Here is a 24603-nt window from a genome sequence, read left to right on the forward strand (position 1 = left end):
TTCACCATTTTTCTTTTGGTTTTATTCACCTCATCGATTTCTATTCACCTCGCCGACTGCATTCACCGCCTTCTCCGATCAATTCAATTGTCAAAAGTCGGTCAAGTTGTGTAGAGTGAAAATTTCTTTCTGGTAGTGAAAAACTGAAAATTGTCCAAGTGTTAGCTGTTCAAGAGTAGTTAGTGCAGTCTAATAGTGCTTTAGCTGACATTTTCTGTGTAAATTTACAAAAATATTGTGCTAAAATCAAGCAATTATCCTGGAATTTGGATCTCAAAAAGTGTTGCAAATAACCCAAGTGCTCAATTCACATTTTCTCAAGCTCCACACACAAAAGATTTCCACCCAATAAGTGTACAAGAAGGAAAACAACACATTTCATCAATAATCTTCAATCTCTTCACAAATCTTTAATGTAAGTTTATATTTTTTTAAGATAATCGCATTTTGAGAAGTGAAATTGCAACTTTCTATTCCTAGTTCCATCTGTAAGATAATTATCTCCGTTCAAAATAGGCAGGAAAATCCATTGCGGAAATTTTCCAAATTTTCTCAATTAAAGTTTTTTTTTCGTAATCTGCAAAATTTGCAGGAAAAATAAGACCAATTTCCCAAGAGGCCTTTCTGCGCGTTGCATATCCATTTTCATTTGCACCCTCACGGGTTTTTTTTGTCATAATTTTTCTCTATTTTTATTTATAAAACAGAAACACAATTCATTGGCATCGACTTTTGCATCATTTCCACACTTCTTCTCTTTCTCTCTCTTTCTCCCTGCAACTATTGTACATTATCATTCAATTTACTACGCGACCTATGGTAATTTTAGGTGTTATTTTGCAACTAATTCTTCCCATTTCCCCATTCGAGAACACTAAACTTTTATAGAAATCTCTGAATGTTGTTGCAATAAAAATAAAAATAAAGGAAAATAAAAGTTAAGAATATCTGCTGAACTTTGCTCTTTTGTCGAAGATGCAACATATGCATAATGCGTCTTATGTTCTCGAGCTATACAATTATTTTCCTTTCTATTTTACCCCACCTTTTATTGTGCAATAAACACAAATTACAATCATCCGATCGGGCTAAAAATTTGTATAAAACCTTCCATGCCCGATTGGCCGGCCGGTGTGGGAAGCTTTTTTTTTAATCACGACCGATTTTGATTATTTTAACCGCTATTAAATTAAGCATTTTTAATTTTAAGTCATCTAAGACATTTAAGACTTAATGATTAAATTTAAAAAAGTTGTGTAACATTCAAATACGTGAGCGATTTGTGACGAATGGCGAAAATAAAATGGCACTAGCCTTAACACTAAGTACTTAATTAAGGCCTTTATAAAGTTCTTACGAACTGTCTTCCTAAGGACTTTTGACTAAGCTTTTGTCTCCTTGTCATAATCCATAAATTACTCTAAAAGATATTTTGAACCTTAAGCACACTCTGAGGTAGTTTATTTTTTATTTCCTTTATTATTTTTTCTTGATCTCAAATTTTGTCATATTCCGAGATGTCACATGATGCACTGCACATGTCTTCATAAAACACTGTAGGTCATTTCTAATTGATGTTCAATATGAACTTTGTCAGACGAAAGTCTTCTTGACTGAAATATATTCTTAAAACGAAAACATTTAAGCATATACTTCAGCCGAGATAAAATTTTACATCGAAAAAGAGTAATAATTACAGCGATATATGACGAGATAATTCAACTCGCACATAGAGTAGTTTTAACTTTAATTTAAAACTTTTAGTCGAAAGTTAATTAATTGAGATCTGTGAGCAACATTTAATTTCCGAATTTTAAATTACTGAGATTAAAAAAATGTCCCCATAACTCAGTGGAAGAGCAGTCGCCTAGAAAACCAAAGTTTAACTGAGGATTGGGTGTTCATTTTTGTTTTTTTTTTTTGTCAAAAACTGCCTTTTAAAAAAATATTTCCCCTATCCTTGTGAGCAGAAACGTCAAAATTTTGGACGAAAATTGTTTCTGGTATATAGATATCATAAAACCAAAAATATTAAATAGAGAGCCTTCAGTTAAACTTATAAAATCCAAATATATATCGTAGATTTCACTAATTTTTACATTTAATGGATTTATCACTAAATACGACTAAGATTTTACGTATAAATACATATTTGATTGCATTTAGACGTTAGGTGTTTTTTGACATACCATATTGATTTACCTTCTGTCCAAATGCATGTGTCCATCGCATTCTCTACTCCAGTTTCCACATTTTCCCACCAAATCATCAATTCGATTAGCAACTGAGCTAACTATATTTGATTTTCGTTCACATTCATTGCAAACAACACATCAAAACAAATTTCCTTAATTAAGGACTTAATAACTACTTATTAAGGGCTTACTTTATACATTTGAACAAAACTCTTTATTAAGAACATGAACAACGCTTCTAATTGTAGCATTGCTTTAGTAACAGCTCTCCTTGGGGGGGGGGGGGATGTTAAGCTTTAATTTATTATTGACATTTACTACTCTGGATTGAAATATGTTCAAAAATCTACGGTATTCAAGATCAGGAACTAATTTGGTTATATTAAATAAAAAACAGGAAAATAATATTTTATAAATTAATATCAGAACAAATTTTTTTTGTTAAATAGATTTTGTACCAAAAAAAATCTAAACAAACCCATATTTTTTTAGTATTTAAAGTACTTGGTCACAGTTTTTTCTAATTTTTAATTTTTGTTAAGGAATAAATCTTGCAATACTACAGCGTAATACTTATTTACATACTTGAAGAATTAAGACAGTAGAAAGGATTTATCTCAGGAGCGAAAAACAAAGGGAGATTTACCTAGATTCACCGGTTCATTGCACAGAGCGGTACATTTCTATTCGTCCTATTTAAACGTGCCTTTAAAACGACTAAACCACACAAAGAAAATAAATGCAATGGCAAAATTTACCCGTATTTATAAATATTTAATTGCTTTAAATAAATTAAAGAAAGATTTAAAGCTCTATTTGCTTTTTAAAATGAGGAAATTGACTTAATAATTCATAGGGCCTACTTAATAATCTTTGCATTTGTAAGTTCATTAAATTTTTAGATTTGGAAAAAAGATTCTGTAATTAGGAATCCCTATAAAATTTGTATACAGAAATTTAATTCTTAGTGCGAACAATTGCGCTTTCTGATAAAATCCAGAATGACTCATTTTCCCCACTTTTCACCCAATAATCTAAATCCATTAATCCTTATTGATTTTTTTTGACACGGCAAAAAAGTGTGGGAATGTACATTGTGAGTAAGCAAAAGAATGTCAAACACAATTAACATATTTTTTTTAAAGTAATATGATGTACTTTTAAATGATGGGCTCAATAATTACCTTTAGTACACCTATACATAGGTGAAAATCAATAAGCATTGTGTAGTGTTAGCTTCTACAATTTAATATAAGGTCTTATCAATCTCGGACAAAGGGTTATTTAAAAATTTAACTTTCATGGATTTAGGCATTTTGGTGTAAACCAAAATAAATGCCCTTATTGGTTAGGTCTAAAACAATTACATATTCTAAATAAAAATAAAGTTTTCCAAAAGACCCTTTTATATTAAAGACCAGTGTAATTAAAGGAGAGTAAAAATCAGCCTTTTTAAGCACGAATTTTAATTCTTTAATTTAAAATTTATTTGAAAATTACAAAGAATGATTGTAACATTGATTTCGTTGAATTCTTTTTTGTTATTCTTAAAGAAATGTTATTGAGATACCACAAATTTAAATTGTGAATGTGTTTGGAAAATTTTTGGAAATTATAATGATAAGCTGGTGGCATTAAAAGTCTACATATCTCAGGATAGATTAAATTGCTGGTTCTCTACAATTTGAAGAATTAAGATTGTAAATGGCAAGAACAATCAGGAGGGTGAGAACGTGACATAAGCTTTTATACACGTATAATTGAGTAAAATACCGAGCCCAATTGTATAAGTGATTTAATGAAGACGAGTAATAAAAGCATAAAGATTTACCATAATTAAAAAAAAGTTGTCGTAATCCAGTAAGTAATTGGATAGTCTTTTAGTCCAACGCTCTTTATTATTCTGCACATTAAGCACTGGATATTTAGTAAACAGATGACGAACGGCGCTAATAATGGCAACCAATAGCCAAAAGGGACGTTTAACTCAATTATTGGATTTTCCACTGTTATAACACACAGTAAATTCTAACGCAGTATTCACCTTCAGTTATTATATGGACATACATAATTAAATTGCATACCATGTGTCACAAGGAAAGAATTTAATAACTTGTCGCTTGACATCGTTGTCATTTGTATTAAAATATACGGGTAAATTCAATTTATTGTTCAACTTATGTCTTATAATTCAATATTTCTCATCTTTTTCACAGGAATTACACAACTTTGTCTTTTTCACTCTCTTACAATTCTATTTTCTGACACACTTTACGTATTTGATTAATAAATTAGTGCGGGAGTCAATTGAGGGTGCAGCAGGGCAAGAAAATGTATATAAGAACATAGAAAATGAGAAGTTTTTCCCTGTGTTTATAAATTGTTGAACAAGACGTAGAAATAGATGCCACAAGTATATTTTCAATCAAGCTATTTTTAAAGATATCATATATGTATGTACCTATAATCCACTTAGTGTATTTACTAATCCATTCGTAATATCAGCATATATAAGTATAATTCACTTAAGCTCATAATCTCCATTTGTGTGCAACAAGTCGTCTTCGTGGCTCTAGATTTCATCACATATCCTAAATTCTAAATTTACAATACATTATCTTTTTTTATATAAATGATATTTAATTTGAAAATTGAAGATAAGACGTAATTGAAAATGTCATAAAATCTTTCAAAATAACTTTTTATACTATTGCGCTATTAAAATAAATAAAATGATATTGTTTGTTTTAATTATTTTCAATGCAAAATCTATGGGTCAAATGTTTTAAGGTCACGTGAAATGCACTTTTACAAATACTCTACCATTCTAGCACATCTGGGTCAATTGCTATGCGGAAAATTCAATTTAGATTGAAAAAAAAATAGAAAATGATGACTACATCATATCAATTAAATTAAGCATTTGATGGATATTAAATTTAATAAAAAAGATTCCCATTGATGGTTGTATCACAATTTCCTGTACGACTCTCTATCTCAATATAATTTGACTCTCTCATCCGTATCATTATGCTATTGATAATAAAATTCTCTTCCTCATAACGCACCAGGCACTCGTGAATTTATACATAGGAGTAAATTGCTTATAAAGCATATTTTAAGTGAGTTGATAAAATTCGTCGAAAGTTAGATATTTGTTATATTAGGGAACCCAGAGAACCCCCTTTTACTGACACTATTTTATTGTATAATGAAATTGTTTGTTGTTTATGTTTATATTATTAAGGGTTAGTTTGGATTTTTCCAAAAGTTATTAAGAAAAATTACTACAGCTCTCTTTTTGCTGAAAGTTATTAGCATTTGGGATGTTTTTTGCTTAACTTTTTTAAAATATAAATTCGACTTTGCAACCGTAGACAACAATTTACTGGCACGTATCATTAATGTTCACCGGCTTAAATTTGTCTGAGATCTAAAGACCTTTCAAACTGCTTAAAAAATGGAGTGGCAAGGCGTCCCATACTTTGCGAAATGCTCGAACTTGTGACTTTGATGTTATACCTCAAAAGCACTTTCGCATCATTTACCGTTTATCGATAGTAAACATAAATGAATCGATATTAAAAATAGTTATTGGATCATTACTGGTTCAGAACTGATAAGAACCGGTTCACATGTGTCAGAAATTCCAAGACCTTTCCAACGATCCCCAAATGAACCTCTTATGTTGATAAATACGTTCTCTACCCTTTCTTTAACCTTTACTTGAAAAACTGTTAATGTAAATGGTTCAACGGTTTTTTCGTATATGGATAAAATATCCTTCTAAATAACCTCTAGGTCTAGGTAACGAAATGTCCGTTTGGGTAATTTTTTAAACATATCCAAAATCTTTAGAACACATTGGATCCGTTCAGTAATAACCTTTCGAAGAGACAATGCCACTTAAAAGAGAAGCCAAACCTATTCCAAAATCTACCAAATAATCATGGAAAACAATTCAATGGAAACCAAATCATGGAAAACAATTGAGATTACACGAAGGCTACCCAGAATGAGTAAAACAGTCGATTTCTGCGAATTAAACGAAATTGATAAAGAAGCAGACTTCAACAGTGATGATGAATTCCCTAATTCGTCCTTTAATGTCCCAGATCGTGAAATAAAACCAGAAGATGAGCAATGTATTCCAAAGTATCTTCAAATTATAAAAGGAGGTGACGTTTTCATAGCTAACCTGTGACCTATTCGATAAAAATCAGTATTATTGCCATACCTTGAGCTTCATTAACGTCTAATTTTAAAAATTCTAAACGTTTTTTCCTAAAAATTATGATTTTTTAAATAATCATAGAACATTCATCCATAAAAAAATGTTTAAAATTAATTTATTTTACTATTTATTCACTATTTTTCAATAAAAATATTTCAGTCTTTTAATGCCTTAAAACAGAAATGACCGTCTCCAGTCGGTCTTTACCTTTTCTGACCTGGCGCCCAAACGAAAAGAGAGAATGAAGAACAGATGGCTTTTTTTGAGTTTATTAGACCATTAATTACCCTAGACAAAATAATTTAACTACTTTTTTTGATAATAAAGAAAACACTGTTAGAGGGTTAAATTACATTTTTAACTTTCGAAAAACCCTCTTTAAAATCTTTAAAATTAAAAGAAATCCTCATTTAAGAGCTTTTTGAACATTCAATATTTCTGAGAAGAAAATTATTACACTCACTTATTATCAAAAAATGCGTGAAGAAATTATTTTCACGGATCCTATAACACCTGCTCTGTGAAAACCTCTCTATCAATTTCATGAGTCACTTTTACGCCTTTTTTGATTCGTCATCATCATCATATGCTATAAACTTTTTCTGCTCTTAGCAGCGGTCATTAGCGGCATTTGGGAGGGGTTATACACAGAATCTTGTCTTATGAATTCTAATTAAGAAGGTTTTTAGCTAATCTCCGGGAATTTCACCTGATTACTCTCTGTACCTTAATAATAATCTCTGACCAAGTAGTGCATTGCAAAGTACCTAAGACTATTTCTTGCATTTCTCGTAGATTTTTTTATTAACTGTTGAATGAGTAATTGCAATTTTACTTGTCTCTATGCTTCCTCCTAAAGGCGCGTTATACAAGAAATCATGATTATGCTCTTTATGTGATTCATTCCTGATTTATAAATTACCAGAAGTGTGTGTGATTGAGAGTAAAATCAACTGAAAGTCTACAATTGAATTTCTTATCAAAGAATTTTTCTTCGTCATACATAATTTTTTTTTTGTAATTTTCTTATCCATTGCCATTTTATATATTTCTATTTCTTCCTCATTTAACATGAGTTAGCAGAGGGAAACAAGGCAAATAAAGTCAAAACGTTGACCCAGAGTTGTGAAATGATTATTATTAAGCAAGTGATTAGATGTTTTTTTTTTCAATGTATACGCAATCTGAGAAGTAGGACGTTTTATTGCTTTAATTGAAAAGAGAACAAAATATTAAATTATATTCTTTCATATGTTTTTGTTCTCAGTTCAAGTTAATTTGCTATTTTATCTCTAGTCACAAAGGGGATTTTTTTTTATTTTTGCGATTCTGAATAGGAAATTAGGGGAAGTTTTTCAGGTTTCGCACATTCTCTGGTTTCCAACATTTCATATTTTTCCCATGTTCCTTCAATGAATCTGACCTAACAATTGCAGGAAATATGTGACTTAAGACAGATTAAAGGAATATTTAAAAAAAAAAATGAATTGTTCGAAGCTACCCACAGTGTGTACGAAGCCTTGCAGTATTACTCTAAATCTAAAGTGAAAATAATGAAATACTTTTTTGTCCAAGATGTACTTTAAAAATAGTTCTTTAAATTATCTGTTAATAGGGTACCTCTTTTAATAAGAGAATAGTAATCGCATTATGTTACTAATCTCAATGCGCTCAATCCCGGGAGCCCCAGAATAAGGTATACTGAAAAAGTGTCTCATATTCCTCAATTTCCCATATAAATTTAAAAAAAAACAAAGGCAATATGTAATATAATTTTTTCACATTTTTTATGGTGTAATCATTTTCTCGCTTATCAAATTCTCTGGATTATTGTTGCTATCCAAGTAATAATCGAATTAATGTTTGACAAGCATAGCAATGAGCTCTTTCAAATAAAGTCACGAAACTAGCATGTGAAAATATGTGACATACAATGTATGTATGGTATATTATGTTGATAATCTCTTGCCTAAAATGATTTTACAAATCTCTGTCTCTGTCAATGTTGTAAAGAGAATTGATAAGACACTGACAACAAAAGTATCAATTTCCTGAAGCATACAAAGAAAGATTATAAGTAAATTATGATCTTTCGTCATTTCAAAATCACAAGGTTCTGACAATTTTTCTTTCTATATGATTCATGATGATCATTTTACATTTTATAAAAGAAATAAAATCAATAAAATATTATTTGCAGACACAATTTTATTTTTCCGCATTTATTCAGTATTTTTAAAATGTTATCAACCATAATTCAAATAAATTTCCACTTATTCTTTCTTCTTCGATATCAATATCGGCACATTCCATTCATTCTACAAATAATCCATATATTGTTTTCTATTAAAAGAAGTAGGGTAAACACTTGACCACAGCCTTTACTATAGAGATTCACTTTTAGTACATATGAACTGTAATGAAAGAATCACCAGCTAAAAATCATTGGAGAAAAATGAACATTGCGAAAGTGAAGAATGAACATATTTTGATAGAAATCAGTAATTGTATTTATTGGGTCAACAAGCAAAATGTCGTAAATAAATAAAAATATGGTGGGAAAAATAATATTTGAACCATATTCTTCTTTTTTCCATTATACTGTAGGGTGGACTAACCACTTTTTGGGAATATAATTGAAATAAAATCAATTTTATAACAAGATATACAAGAAATCCGACACTTATTTATTTTATATTCCTTTGCTATAAACGGCAGGATAATGGTAAAGTGCTTCTGAAAAATGATGACTTTTATGCCCCTTCCATACTCTATGAAATATATTGAATTGGTACGCTTACACAGTCGGAGTTTACTTCTACAAAGTGTCTCTGCTAAATGGTAAATGGCACTACATTTGCATAAAATGTTGATATTCGAAAATTTCAAACTCAATTTCGACCTTTTAAACTAAATTTTCGCACAAGGTTGGGAAAATCTATAAACTACCATATTAAGAAGCTTTATTAATAAAGTAAATACAGTAGACTCTCTGAAATTCGGGCATTTGGGACCGAAATGTCAACCGAATTAGAGAGAAATTCGGGCATCACATTGTTTGAAATGCAATGATCTTTTGTTTACCTGCATACTCATACTAAGTTTACATTAATTGTAAATTTCATGAAAGCCCGTCAATCTCTCTCTCTCTCTCTCTCTTGTTTTACGTTTTGGCTGTCAGACTCAATCAGGTCCATATAGCCAACGCCCGTCAATAATGCATAATTCCATCACAACTGACACAAAACATGGCAAATGTGAGCAAATTTGCTTCATTCGATATTCATAATCGAACTTGAAAAATGTCAACAAATTTTTTTCGAATTCAACTGTCGCCCGAATTAAAAAGTAGCCCGATGTTAAAGGAGCCGAATTAGCGAGAGTCTACTGTACTGATACATGTTGATATCGGGACACTTTGAAATTTCGAACAAGAAATACTTCAGATACGACTTCGATGAAACGAGAAGTAAAAATTAAATTTTTTGGTTTCGTAACGGATTTTAGAATGTGTTTTATCTGGAGGAAACTTCAGCTATGAGCATTCGAAAAGGATCAAAGACGAAAACAAAAGAAAAACAATATGAAAGTGAAACCTGCTGCTCATTGAAGCATTTTGGTTATCTAAAAGTTTCTCGGCTGGAAAGGCAAATGATAATCCATTTGAACAAAAAGATCGTTGATGTTCGAAAATTCAAATTTAATTTATATCCAAACGAACAACCAATGCAAAACCGGAGGCTAAAAATTTTGCTTATTTCTGTTGAATTGTAAATCAAATTCGCGATCAGAGGCAAAATCGATGTTTTGTATAATGAAGTTTCGATACTGATCAATTTTTTCGTTGTGCTGCTATCGAGGTAAATTTTAATCATTTAGAACTCATTTATACGAGGGCATGTCGAAATGTACAAAAGTGTGCTATGTACCTGTGCTTGAGAAATTCTCCCTTAGATGTTCGTTTGTCAAATGAAATATCGCTACTGTCTGTAATATTCCTTTCGATTGTGTCTAGACTAAAGTAGCACGTCAGACAGATTTTATATCGAAATTCTTCTAAATTATGTAGAGAAATATTTTCTAAGCATTAAAAAACGTTTTGTAAATGAATGAGATCTGGAGACTGATCAGTAATCCTAAGACGATGATGGAGATAACTAATCTACAAAGATTAATTACACAATTACTTATCTCAACGAAATTGTTCTTTTAGAGTACTATTGATGAAAAAAATTCTATGTAATCATTTTTAAATTTTAAAAGTATAATAAAACTTCAAGTTAAGGAGAGAGATAAAATTGTCGGGAGGTGATGTGCACATTTTTTCCTACATCTCCTACTTGCTACAAACACTTAAGTATAATGGGGTTAATGGCTTTCTAAGTACTATTACCAGTATTTAAAAGAGAATTTTGTATCAAAAGTTGTTTGTTATAATTGTCAATTTACATTTCGATCGTTTCGACTAAAAACATTGAAAATTTAATTTATACATCTTATATTGGCTGTATAAAATAATTTTTCAGCTGGATTTCTGATAGTTCCCTAGGTGAAACTTTGCAATATCAAACTTTAAATTTGAACAAATAAAGTTTTTCGAAAACATTTCGAGCTGTAGAGCTTTTCGGATGAGTTTTTAATGCTCCGATAGGTAGACAATTCAATTTATTCAATTCAATTTATTGGTAACAATAAGACAATCTGTCCTCTATACAATTTATATATACAATATTAGATGATGGCAAAGCTTCTCAATTTCAAAAGACGGATTTGCTTGATTCAAAATTTCGTAGATCGGTTTTTTCTTATTTCGTCCGCATGGTGCCTGAAGTACTTCCTGTAGGGGAATTCTGTAACAGGATAACAATGTCATATGACAAATTTTCATAGTAAATTCGAGAATGGGACTACATTGAAACCCAGTGAGCATTAAAAGCCCATTGCTAAACAGCTCTGTTATGCCCAACGCACAAAGACTTTTGTTTAGTAAACATGTTTTTGACATTTCAGTGAGAGTGAGTGAGATCTAGATCTAGTCATCTCGCTCATTCTCATAGGAACTTTTGAAAACATGTTTACAAACAAAAGTTATTGTGCGTTGGGCATTAGGCTCTAAGTAACTAATATGAGTCGGATATTTAATTAGCTCTTCCGCATTTACAACATAAAAAAATTTAATTTTGTCATATGACATTGTCATACTGTTACAGAATCCCCTATCTGTTATAATTTCGAAGTGTCGAATGTCAGTCTTGAATTTTCTATGAAAAAAAAACAATGATTCTCATAATATTCTCATGCCATTATTATTTCCCAATCTTGTATTCGCAGTACAATTTAAATTCGTCGAACATCAACGACATTTTGTACAGAGTTCCATTTACCTTTTACCTTTTACCATTTACCTTTAATAGATGGAACATTGGAAAAAGCTTGCAAATTGCTGATTTTTTTTTTGTGAATCTTGATGCTTTTCTTTAAGTTTATTGAAGTTTTCTCACTTTACAAAGTCTTTTTCACTAAAACTTTCCAGTTGAGATAGCGGAAAGTGGTTAATCCACTTCTTAAAATATGTCGTACTGTAGTAGTATATTTCAATTAGTACACATAAATTGAATTGTTTGGCACAATGAATAAATCAAAATGAAAATAATTCATTTTTTTATCTATTTTATCACTCTTTTGCAGGTTTCTTAATGAGTTGAAACGACAGAATGGACACATTACAAGTGTGTTCGCAGAGTCAAACAACCGGAAGTAGCAAAACATCTAGTCGAGCCGCATCACCGTGTCGTTCTGACCAAAGTAATAATTAAGGAGAAAAAAAAATTGTGCTATATTACAATACTGTCCTCATCTTGCTTATTTATTATTTTTCTATCTATCGCATTCCTTTCGTGTGCACAGTGAAGACTTGTTATTAAGTTTTTTATTTCCTATACTAAATTCTTGTTTAGATTGAAAACGCAACACGAAAAAAAAGTTCAGTAGCATATAAAGAAATACCCGGTAAATAAATAAATTCTTATTCTAAAGTACCGTGAAGAAGACTGCAAAAATAAATTTATTTTCTTTTTTTTTGTAATTAATTTGTGAAGAAAAAATGGTGTTTGGTTTAACGAGACTAATGCGAGTTGTCTTTAGCTTAAGTGTTTTAGGTATTGTATTTTTTTCTTAATCCTTATGGCTTTCACACAATAATTTTTGTTCTGTAAACAATTCTTGATGAAATGTCAAAGAGATGTTAGCAATAACAAAGGTTATTGTGGGTTCTGCACATTATCATCATCTTTCCCTAAGTTCTTAATTTTGTGTGTTGTGCCAGCATTATGTGTTATACATTATTTTCTTCTTTCTTTTTTTTCCCACCTGCATTTCTCATCTGCTTCAAAACAAAAAACACAAAAAAAAAAAAAAATAAAACACAAACCAAACATCCTAACATAACATACCAGTGGCGAAGAAAAAAACATGAAATAGCCTCCCGCTAACCAAGTGTTAAATTGAGAATAAGAATTTCACTCTTCCCTCGCTCACACTCAATCATCAAATGCAAAGTGTCCAGAGATCGTGACGCCACAGACTCTGCCTCCGGTGGTGGAGGAATGCGCTTCAGGAATCAGAGTCCGTCCACGCACAGGCGCAGCAGAGAAAGAGATCGAGGCGGTGTTGATAAGCAGCAATCACAGCAGAGAGATACAGAAAGTGGTGCTGAAGATCGTAGCAACATGACAGCAGATCATACAGACATTTTTGATGAATCTCGGTTGTCTGGTAATAACGCTAAAAACTTTTTTGCTGCTTAAGATTATTATTAAAGTGTGCACTGTTTTTTTTGTAATTGCAAATTGCAGGAACCGAGGAGATTGGTTACCAGACATTTGCCGGAACAGATGATATCACAGATGGACATCAAATGTCCGGACACAGTGAAGGACGACACCATCACCAGAGAAGTAATAGTTGTCAGGCCTTGGATAGACTCAATACCAAAATTGCCTGTACTAAAGAGTCAATTAGGAAGGAACAGACTGCTAGAGATGGTAAGTCACTTTTTGAGTAATCTGTAATTTGTTATTTGACAATTGAAGCTACCTTTAGATCCCTTGTATCACTCTAATGAACATCAAATGCACTAAAAACTTCTTTATTTGACTTGTATCATTTTGGTTTTGGTCATTTTAAATAATGTTTGAAAAGGCAAAATAAGTTAATATTTTTGACAAAGGGAAATTGAAATACTAAAGCAACCAAACACTGAGAAAAAAAGAGGGTGCGATTAACTTTTTTTCCTCATAACTTTAACACTTTTTAGGTGTAAAAATATATCAACACTTTTTAATGTTAATTTTACACCTTTTTAAGGATAAAATTTACATGAAAAAGGGTTAATTTAACCCCTAATACATCTAAAATGGGTAATATTTACACCGATTTCGGATCAATAATGCAGGGTAAAATTAACATTTCCGGAATGTTATTTTAACTTTTTTGGATTTCTGTGAAGATTTCCCAGAAGAATCACAAAGTCAAAAAGTTTCTCTCAAAGACTTTATTTAACGACTATAGGGTGCCGGCATTACTTATGGCCAGTCTATACTTGTGGCTCCCTAACAGAAATCTTAAATTTTTTCTCATAAATTGATTTCGAGGAACTACAAATTTAGGAATATTTCATGTGCTATCATTAAACGAAACTTTTAAACTCATTTACTTTTATATTCAGGTAGAATATTACTTATATTGCGAAAATCATTTCCGTGATGCGTTCGATGATTAAAAATACGTCAATTCGTTAAGAAAAGTATTAACGATCTTACAATTTTTAATGACTAAATTCTATATCTTCAAATGCAAATATTTAGTTGTATCTTTCAAAATTTCTTTCCTTAGTAAATATATTTCCTACTTTTACTTGATTTTCAAGATTTTTGAAACAATAAATGTTAAATAAAGACAAGGCCATAAGTTATGACGAATTTGATAAGATTACTAACTTGTGGCTGCGACATTTGACGCGTGCTGCCCTCACACGACATGTATCGCAATTTGATTTGGAGAGTTGTCAATCGTATTGTTTTGGTTCAGTGAATTAGTGTTTTCTATCAAAAATCTATCAAAGTTTAAGGTAAGCGTTGAAATCGTATTATAAAATTGCTTATAAATAAGTGTTGTATTTGATCTCATTGTTTTTCCCATGAACTTGCATTTTGCTGTAGATAACCTAACTTTTTCCTCTCTTAGGACAACAATACCAATGAAAAATAAGAGAAAACAACAAAAAAGAGCCCTAAGAGTCCAACTCAGAGGATGCGAGGATAATTGAGAAACATTGAGAATAAATTGACCACAACCAGATTATTCCAGTCCTTCCAGCTGTGCCACATTCCTCACGTAAAACTTTGCAATAAAGTCTCCGGAAAGTTTCTGGAAGAAACTTCATCACGGAGGCTTTCACAGTGTCTTTAGGAAAGGAAACAAATGAGGATATTGTAAGGTGGGCTCTTATGCAGCCAAATATGTTTTTTTTAAATCACGAAAGACGGATTACCGGTCACCGTGAAGAGGAATCACTATTAATAGTACAGTGCTCAATTATGGCGAAAAGCTATGAAAAACTATTATAAAAACCATGTAAATAAATAATAAAAAATATCATATTACTTAAAATTCCTTCCTTTTCTTTTGTACTAAAATTATTTTATTACTAAGTCAGTTTTATATCATTTAAAATTGTGGCCATAAGTTATTCCACGAGTGGCCATAAGTTCGTAAAAGAGGCCACAAGTTATGAATTTCACATGCTCGAAACAATCACATATTTTCCGACGGTTTCCGGATTTTCCTTGTAAATTCATTTGAATATATCGAAAGAAACTACATGAAAGAACCTAAAGTTAAAATTTTGCTTCAATTGATTAAAAAGGTCAGCAGCTATAAGCAGATATGTTCTTAATGTGGCCATATGTAATGCCTGCACCCTACAAGGAGAGACAAAAGGAAGGCGTCAAAAAAGATGGCTTCAGCATGCCCTTGTAGCTTTTATTCTCTGGACAATTGAATGATATTCCAAATCAAACTCGAAAACATAAGAACTCTCACAAGTAACTTTATATATTACGGTTGAGTGTTGTTGGCATGAAGTATACGGATAAGATGAAAATTCACAAAAACAAGATACCTTATTCGTTCCGTGACGACCACCCTGCAGAAATCAGATATATTTCAAAATTAAGCTGAAAATGCTTCATAAGAAAATGAAAATGCTGAAAATACTTCCTGGGTAATCTCTAAAAATATATCCAAAAATAAAAAAAAAATCGCACGACGAGTTTTCGAACAGTCCCAAATCACACGGTTTTGAAAGGGAAGGGGAGGAGTGGGGGAAATTAAGGGCATGTTAACGATCCTTTGATGGACTTATGGGGGGTCCTGTGAAGGTCTCAAGTCGCTATCTCTAACCGTTTGGCCTCTAGGCGCGGTAACAGACAGACAGACAAACAACCTGACGCCATTACTAGAAATCGTCTTAAGGCCTCTACACATTGGGAGCAATTTTCATCAAAAATTGCATTTTTGACAGAATTTTGACGTTTCTGCCTACAGCACTGCAGCCAATTTCCTTCAAAAAAGCAATTTTTGACGAAAATTATTCTCTATGTGTAGACACCTTTAAACATAGAAATGTTGAGATGGAGGTGAGCTCTTATTTTTTATCTATTTGTGAAACCCCATTTCTCCTCACAGGGACATTTTTGTTAGTTTTGATATACTATCCTTCCTTGAGATGCCTGCCCTTGTTTTTCTGCACCGTATGATAACGAGTAGCTGCACAAAATACCTGGCTGCCTTTTTGACGAAAGAGGAACAAGGGAATTCCCTTAGGGTTTGAGGTTTCATAATTCCGAGAGCTTTGGAGGACACTTAAATGCACACTTTTTGTCAGGGGAATATTTTTGTAAATAAATATAAACTCCCTGCTCCGTGAAATTCGTGTAATGTCAACCGGATATTCAGACATTTTCTACATGAGCTTAGTTATTAAACTTTTTTTTAAGGTTAATCATTAGCTTTCGTTTTCTATCTTCCTGTACTTTTTTCTCATTCTTCTGTTTAATCCTTTATTTCCTTTTTCGTCACACTGTCATATGAAGTGTGATCCTTATTATAGTATTTTTTTTTAATAGATTGAATTAATTTTGTTCTCTGAATGATCAAAACTGACAGATCGGAATCAATCACTGTTTCTAAGGAAATGAAGATTGTGAGAAACATAGAAAGAAATCTTGCGAACAAATAAAAACTTATGATATTAAGGTTTTACGCTTAAACCTATACTTCGGGAGGGCAACACATATAATTTTTCCTATAGACCACCTAGTTACATTTAAGCAGGATTAGTTGAGATTATTGCAAAGAAAATCTTATTTAAAAGTATCCCATTGTTTGCAGACAATGTCAATGAGTACCTGAAATTAGCGGCCAATGCAGACAAACAGCAATTGCAGCGAATTAAGGCGGTGTTTGAGAAGAAGAATCAAAAGAGTGCACACACAATATCGCAGCTGCAGAAAAAATTGGAATCGTACAGCAAACGAGTGAAGGATCTGCAGCACAGCCAGAGGACACAACATCAGCAGAGTCATCAGCATCAGAGCCATCGACAGCCGAGAGAAGTTTTGCGGGATGTTGGACAAGGTCTCAAGAATGTTGGTGGAAATATTCGCGATGGTATTACAGGACTCAGTGGTTCTGTCATGTCTAAACCGCGAGAATTTGCCCATTTGATTAAAAACAAATTTGGAAGTGCTGACAATATTAATCAACTATCTTCAAGTAAGTGGTTTTATATAAATGATCTTTTACATTACATCATTTTCACTAATTGGTGATCACTGATTAGTGCATGCCATCACAAGTAGTTTTCTCATTTTAGTGAGAAAAAATCCTGTTTTTTTTTCTTTTTTTTTTTAGCTTAGACTTAGAAAACCATACATCCCATTTGAAACACTTACATTAAAAATATTTATAAAATACTTAGACACATACAGATTTTGTTCAGAATATTCAGTGAAATTTCAATATAGCTCAACCCAAAAAAAACGACATGATGCATGAGATTATTCAGAAAGGTGATGGTTTTCTTTTACACTTTTGATGAAATTGCCTTTCTCGACTTACTTCACACCTAAAATTAATACAAAGTGTACAGCATTATTATTTTTTTACTAAGCACAAATATATTTTTTTGCTTGACGAACAAACAACACAAACAACAAAGACTATTCCGAAAATTACTGATACTACCGAATTAGTAATATTACCCGTAGGGTAAAGCGATATAATTTGGAATTACTGTTACAAGTTGGACAATTCGCCGGTACAAGTTGGACATGGATTTTTTCTTGATAAATACAGCACTAAATTTTTTTTAAGCACAAGGAACCAAATTATAAAACTAAAGTATTAAAAATATACAAATAAAAATGAAGTACTAAATTTATCAAGAAAAAAAGCCCTGTCCAATTTGTACCACTTTACCCTAATATGAAAAAATGCCACTTACTTCAAAAGAACTTTTGATTTTTTTCTACGATTTTTTTTTCTTTTTTGTATTTCGAAAACTTTTTAATAAAATAAAAACATATTTTCACTACCTAGGACTACCGTTTCTAATTCTATATCGTCTTATTAGGAAAACAGCAAAGACTGAAGTCATTATCTTTAACCGTTTGACCTCTCTAGCCTAGTAAATCTAGGGACTTTATTTTTCCAAAATTTCATTCTTATTGAATTTTAAATACTTGACCTCCCAGAATTTCAGAAGTGGAGATACGGAAGTAATCAAAAATCAAAGGATTTTAATGCTCACAAGTACAATTTTTCTGGGGGCACTCAATTTCTGCATTGGAAATCTGCATAGTCTCCATTGTCTCAACAAAAATATTGTTGATTTATCAAGAAACTGTAGAAGTTACAAAGAAAATGGTATGCTCTGCTTAATAAGCATTACTGATTAAACATTTTACATAACTAAAAAGTTGCGAGGAAAAATACAAATTTCTTAAAAATCGCCAAAAGAATGATACAAAAACACGAATTTTAGGTTGACGTTCTGCTTAAAGTTTTCACTTCACTATTATCTACTTATAACACGGCGTCGCAGAATACTTTATTTTATATAAACACTGTGATACAGTTCTGTCTCTCTATATGCACACTCTCTATATGCACAGCTTTTGTGTCGGTTGCATTCAAAATCAATTTGTTTACATTTTGACCAAGTAATAAAGAAAATTATTTTCTTGGTAACTAATTTTTCTCGTTTTTAATTATCTTAATTTTATTTTTTTCTGTCTCATATTATATTTAAAATAACACGGGAAATTCTAGAACAATAAAAAAATAATAATTTATTAAAAGAAGGAGAAAAACCGTTGGGAATTTAAAAAAAGTTGTGCATATTCAGAGAGAGAACTGTCAAAAAAAGTACCTAAACTGTGCATATAGCGAGACAGCACTGTATCACCAAGAATAACTCTATTGAATTTTGCAAACTTCAGTGAAAAACATTCCATCTTTTCTGACACAGCTGCCTGGAAAGTCTGGAATGTAGAAAAATCTACAGAAAATCGGCAAAATATCTACAGAAATTCGTCAGAATATGCACCAGGATTCGTCAGAAAATCTGCAAAAATTTCTGACGAATTTTGTCCCAAGCCCAAATAAAATTCGTAGGAATATCTACAGATTTCTCGGCAGATTTTCGGCAGAGGTGTAGATATTTTCTGCAGAAAATTTAAAGATATCTGACGAAATTATTTGACGGGTAACGATTAACCCTAGGAATTATTTCATTGCGCAAGTAAGCAAAAAGCAGTTTTAAGAAGTATTTTTTTTTAAAACTTAAAATCAAGTTAAGGCCCTGTAACTTCGTATATGAGCGATAAATATTACTGAATCTTTGAATATTAGCATTAATAGTTGTAGCACTACGAACAGTAAAAAAATACTTCCTCTTCAACAATATGTTTACGTTACTAATAGAACCTTATCAAACGTTTTTTTGTTATGGATATTTGGCAATTATCATTAAAAGTTGTTTCGTATATTTTCTACTTAGCGCAAATGGGTTTGAACATTGAACTTACAATCACAAGCTAAACCCTTTGATTAAAGTTTTCCTTCCGTAACTTTCGGAATAGTCTCTTTGTCAAAAAACTTACAGAGGGACTTAAAAATGTTTTTCTTGACCTACATTGGAACACAGTTACGATTTTGGTGTCAATACTGATATGATATATATATTAATCAAAATAAATGTGAAAAAATTAGCAATGAATGTCAATTTATTGCACATTATGATAAATATCACGAGCACACAATCCATATTTATATATAAGCAACTTAAAAATTATATTTATGTCTACTCACTGTCCAACACAAACTCAGTTTTCCTTTTTTTACAATCACTTCTAATTTTTCCCACCTTTTTTTATTGTCTTACACTTGTATAACGTTTTATACTTAATTGTGTGATGTGCTCTATATATGTATATTTATATGTATAATGCGAAAGATATGGGATTTAGTATGTGGGTGACGATTTGTGCTCCTCTCTCGCTTTGGCTTTGTATATTTTCTGTTATTATCAATTAATGAAAGCACCAAAAAGTGTGTAGCGTTATCGCGGGAGAGAGAGGTTTATATCTAAGCGCGAGTTGTGAGAGTGAATTTGGGCAGTGAGGCGGAATTATTGAAGAAATGTCCAAATGGTATCAACGGCGGATGGATCAAATCCTTCCTCGATATTCCAATGTTTTGCTACAAATCTGTGCTGTCCAAAGCATAGTCGAGCAAGTGCCGGTGATACAAGTAAGTTGAGAAATCAAAAAAAAAAAAAAAACAGGCTGAGATGTTCATGGAAGGAGGCAAAAGAAAATCTCACGAATAACCAAAGCAGAAGAATTAATTTTCAATTAACTATCTGCATGGATTAATTTGGGCTGATGAGTAACTACTATCTGCATTGCCAAGTCTTTGTGTGTCTGATATGTTATCATAAAACTAAATCACATAAAAGAATTAATTAGAAGAATATTCAATTAAAGCCTGGTACACAGATCCCGAACTCAACACCCTCAATCTGGCTGGTATGGAGTCGCATTCGCAACACGGAGCTGGTGGTACATCAACACCCAACAATACCATGGTCGTCACAATGCCACCCACGAATCAGGTCATCACGAGTGGCGGAGGAGGCAGTGGGAAATTCAACAGTGAAAATGACAGTGAATGCAGCAGCGTTACCAGTGATAGTCTACCAGCTGGGTAAGTAAACTTTACTAATTTTCTTTAGACAGGGCTCCTGGTTAAGTGGTAGAGCGGTAACTCAATTATCTAATGCCGGCTTCAGATTGGAGGTTTAGCCCGGTTCCCGAAGGTCTCAAAAATCTAAATAACAAGCAATTTTATTGATTTTTCAAAATCTATTGGATCATTTGTCCTTAATATCCAATTCTAAACAACAATTTTCTAAAAAATCGTGCCTGATAAGGAATTAGAGGAGTTAAGCCAGATGGCTAAGCCTTAGGTCTGAAGCCCGTATAAGGGTCCGGGTTCACGAATAACCAGTTTTGGACTTTTCGTGGCATATCGGTCTCAAATTCGTTCAGTGAATTATTCTTATGCCCTAGACACACTTAGGACTTAAGCCGGGAAGTGACTTAGTGGAAAATGATGGAAATGCACTTTAACCATTATTTCTAATATAATTACGCTAAACCGTCTCTCGGCTAATCCTCATGTCTGTCAAGGTCCTACGAAAAAATAAGTTTCCTACATCGATAAGATCAATACACTAAGAAAAAAAACGGGGGTGCGATTAACTTTTTTCTTCATAATTTTAACACTTTTTAGGTGTAAAAATATATCAACCTTTTTTAATGTTAATTTTACACCTTTTTAAGGGTAAAAATATTTTGAAAAAGGGTAACTTTAACCCCTAATACACCTAAAAAGCATAATATTTACACAGATTTCGGATCAATACTGCTGGGTAAAAATAACATTTCCGGAATGTCATTTTAACTTTTTCGGATTTCTCTCAGTGTAAATAATAATTTTTACGACCGAAACGCCCCTAGCGTTAACTTTAAGAACTTCATGTGTACCAAAAAATCACAGTAATTTTGTGAAAACTTTTATTTATGGCTCCGGCACACCTATTCCATCACGAAAATTTCATTAAATCGAACTTCGCATCCCTTTCTTTCTCAAAATGTTCCTTTAAGTCTCATTCTTTCCAACTCCAATTCATTTCGACATTCTATCGTATAGAAGACGCTGTAAAAAAGTTATTAAGTACCACTGCGCTTCAAATAAATTAGATCAGAAAATTGTAGTGGCTTCAAAAATGATAAAATAGGGTCCATAGTGGCGATTTGATGACCATCGCTGTCTTAATGGTGTTTTCTAAGTCTAGGACAAGGACTCTAGGACAATTTAATTAGTCTCTTCGCTAAGAGTAAATTTCAGTGATTTGTAAAATATGATTATACTACCACTTTACCGTATTAAAACGTGAGTTAGGTGCCTTAAAAAAAACTATGATAATCTAATGATTTCCTGTTTTCTAAATTTAAAAAAAATGTATTAGAACACCGGTGGATCACTTTTAAAAAGTAAAAGTACACTCAGCTCTTCGTTATCCGACACTTCGTTATCCGGGTGACAGCTGTCAAACACTGGCGGTTGATGTATTCAAAATTATTTTTACTAAACATGAAGTTTCTCCAGTGTAAATTAAAGTATTATTATCATTGTATCGAAGTTTTTAATACATAATTATGATAAAAAATGAAACATATGCACACCATGAAGAAAATTCTCTTGTTCTTTGTCAGACAGAAAATAAATTTACACTGTTCACACTGCACAAAATATAAAACCGTTGATCATTCAAAAAACCTCAATGTCATTTTGTCCCCCAGTCAGCCGGATAACGAAGAGTCGAGTATCTTAATCGAATACACACTTAGCGGAATGTTAAAGAACTTCAGAAGAACAGCTTTAGTAGTACTTGAGAGTAGTAAAAAAACATCAACAAGAATATTAGGGAACTGTGTAAAATTCCGGACAGCTTGTAATATCGGACACTTCTTTTGTTCGTCAAAATTACATAAATTTTTACTTTTTTCAATTTCTAAATGTTGAACAATGTCAAAAAAAATAAATTAGCCTCTCCTCTACGATCAGGGTTCTGTAGAAAAATCTCTAGAAGGGAAAGGGACTTCGAAGAACTTGGTGTCCAATATAATATGCAAAGCAATATCAATATTTTTATTCATTCTCAAATGTATTAAGAATTATTTTTAGAAAATAGCAACCATAAACTACTTTTAAAGATTTCAAATAACGCTTCTAGAGAAGATTTTTTGGCAGCCGAATGTCCGAAATTTGGCATAGGTCCCCTAGAATAATTTATCAACCTGTTGCCTTTATATTTGTATCTCAGAAATTTGTCACCCAGTGTAATGAATCACACAACTATGGTATTGTTTATTTCAATCACCTATCTATAAACTTATCTTATCGTGTTTATAGATCTGGTAAAAATCAACTAGGAGCCAATACTGTTGTCCTCAAGGCGATCATTGCTGAGTTGCAAGAGCGTCGCGATGAGAGTGACAAATTGCGTGAGAAAATGGAACGTTTTGAGGCGATGCAGAAGGAAATGTCGGATTTGGCATTGGCCCTTGAGTCAGAACGCTATCGGGCTGAGCGCCTGGAGGAGCAAATAAATGATCTGACCGAGTTGCATCAGAATGAAATTGAGAACCTCAAACAGGCCATGGCGGATATGGAGGAAAAGGTTCAATATCAAAGTGATGAAAGACTGAGAGATGTTCATGAGGTCTTAGAAAATTGCCAGACAAGGGTGAGCAGGGTTTTTTTCTTTACTTGGAAATTTATCGTGTTTGGTATATACTAAAATTAGGTGCATTTGTACCTTTGCAGATATCCAAAATGGAACACATGTCCCAACAACAATATGTTACGGTTGAAGGGATTGATAATTCAAATGCCAGAGCACTTGTTGTTAAACTCATTAATGTTGTTCTAACTGTACTCCAAGTGATTCTTCTCTTGGTGGCAACAGCAGCAGGAATAATAATGCCATTCTTGAAAACGAGGTAAAATTTCTTTCTTTCTCGGCAAAAATAGAATGAATATTTACAAGAGGTAAATGAATGAATTGCAGGGTACGTGTTCTCACCACAGTCTTCTTCATTCTAATGACCATTTTTGTGATACGACAATGGCCAGATGTTAGAGACATTGGGTCTCATATGGTGCGGCACTTGAAGGAGTCTCTTGTTGTCAAATAAATCATGATCATTCTTCTGTGATCATTTTAACATTTCCGGGTTTGTAATATAAATAAATATTTTTATTGTCTCTTTTTATTTGCAAAATATATTATAGGTAATTTATTGGATAATTGCAAAAATTTCTGTTACCCTGAAAAGCAGTAATTTGAGCTCCTTCCTGAAGATAATTGGAGAAGTAAATTTTAATTGCAAATCTTGCCATATTTTTTTTCTCTTCAGAGACTCGATTCTGGTTCTTTTGAGAATTTTTTAAAGAATGCAGATTTTTTTTACATAGTGCGTTGATTGAAGTGTAATTTTTCAAGACACTATTTTTATTTCAAATAAATTTTATTGCTGTAAACGAGAAAAAAAGGTCAAAAATTTCAATGTTTGAAAATTTATTTAAAATTTTCGATGTAACCGCCTTTGGCACGGACTACCAATGAACGCCCAATTGTAAGTCTACCAATGATCGCAACGCATTCTGCCCGAACGTGACCTTCCGAAATGTGAACTCATTTACCGCGAAGAGCTAGCTTTAGCTCATTAAACAATTTGGTAGTGTTTAGTCAGGACTCACGAACCCTTTCCAACAAAATGCCCCATACGGAAAAGTCGAGTGAATTTATATCCGACGACCGTGGAGATCAATTTTAAGCATTTCTTCCCGGAATTTTAGTGTGCCCACGGACTCAGAACTCTTTCTAGCAGTGGAATTCTGTAATAATATGACAATGTCCTATGACAAATTTTCATGGAAAATTCGAAAACAGAACAGCATTAACTCTTTCCGGACCGC

At 32.2% G+C, this 24603-nt stretch overlaps 1 protein-coding gene across 5 annotated transcripts; it reads left to right on the top strand.

Annotated features, from left to right (window-relative positions):
• Positions 1–76: 76 nt before the first annotated feature.
• LOC129800850 (transmembrane and coiled-coil domains protein 2) lies at positions 77–23889 on the top strand. 5 transcript variants are annotated; one of them, XM_055845544.1, is made up of 9 exons: positions 77–415; positions 12118–12234; positions 12988–13203; positions 13284–13472; positions 16882–17265; positions 20541–20760; positions 23035–23368; positions 23449–23624; positions 23693–23889. In XM_055845544.1, exons 2-9 carry the CDS (start codon positions 12144–12146, stop codon positions 23817–23819), a joined length of 1737 nt encoding a protein of 578 aa, XP_055701519.1. In that variant the 5' UTR covers positions 77–415; positions 12118–12143; the 3' UTR covers positions 23820–23889. The 5 variants fall into 5 exon arrangements, with proteins under 5 accessions (XP_055701519.1, XP_055701520.1, XP_055701522.1 ...); XM_055845545.1 differs by having other exon boundaries at positions 84–415; positions 20553–20760; XM_055845546.1 differs by lacking the exon at positions 77–415 and adding an exon at positions 12387–12587 and having other exon boundaries at positions 12190–12234; positions 12885–13203.
• The last annotated feature ends 714 nt before the right edge of the window (positions 23890–24603 follow it).

The sequence above is a fragment of the Phlebotomus papatasi genome, chromosome 2, assembly GCF_024763615.1.
Source record: "Phlebotomus papatasi isolate M1 chromosome 2, Ppap_2.1, whole genome shotgun sequence".
NCBI lineage: Eukaryota > Metazoa > Arthropoda > Insecta > Diptera > Psychodidae > Phlebotomus > Phlebotomus papatasi.

Bases quoted from the DNA above. Each gene is read 5' to 3' on its own strand.
- LOC129800850 (XM_055845544.1), top strand. From the start codon at position 12,144: ATGGACACATTACAAGTGTGTTCGCAGAGTCAAACAACCGGAAGTAGC. The intron at 12,235-12,987 runs GTAATAATTAAG...TCAAATGCAAAG, and splicing joins ACCGTGTCGTTCTGACCAAA to TGTCCAGAGATCGTGACGCC. The intron at 13,204-13,283 runs GTAATAACGCTA...TGCAAATTGCAG, and splicing joins TGATGAATCTCGGTTGTCTG to GAACCGAGGAGATTGGTTAC.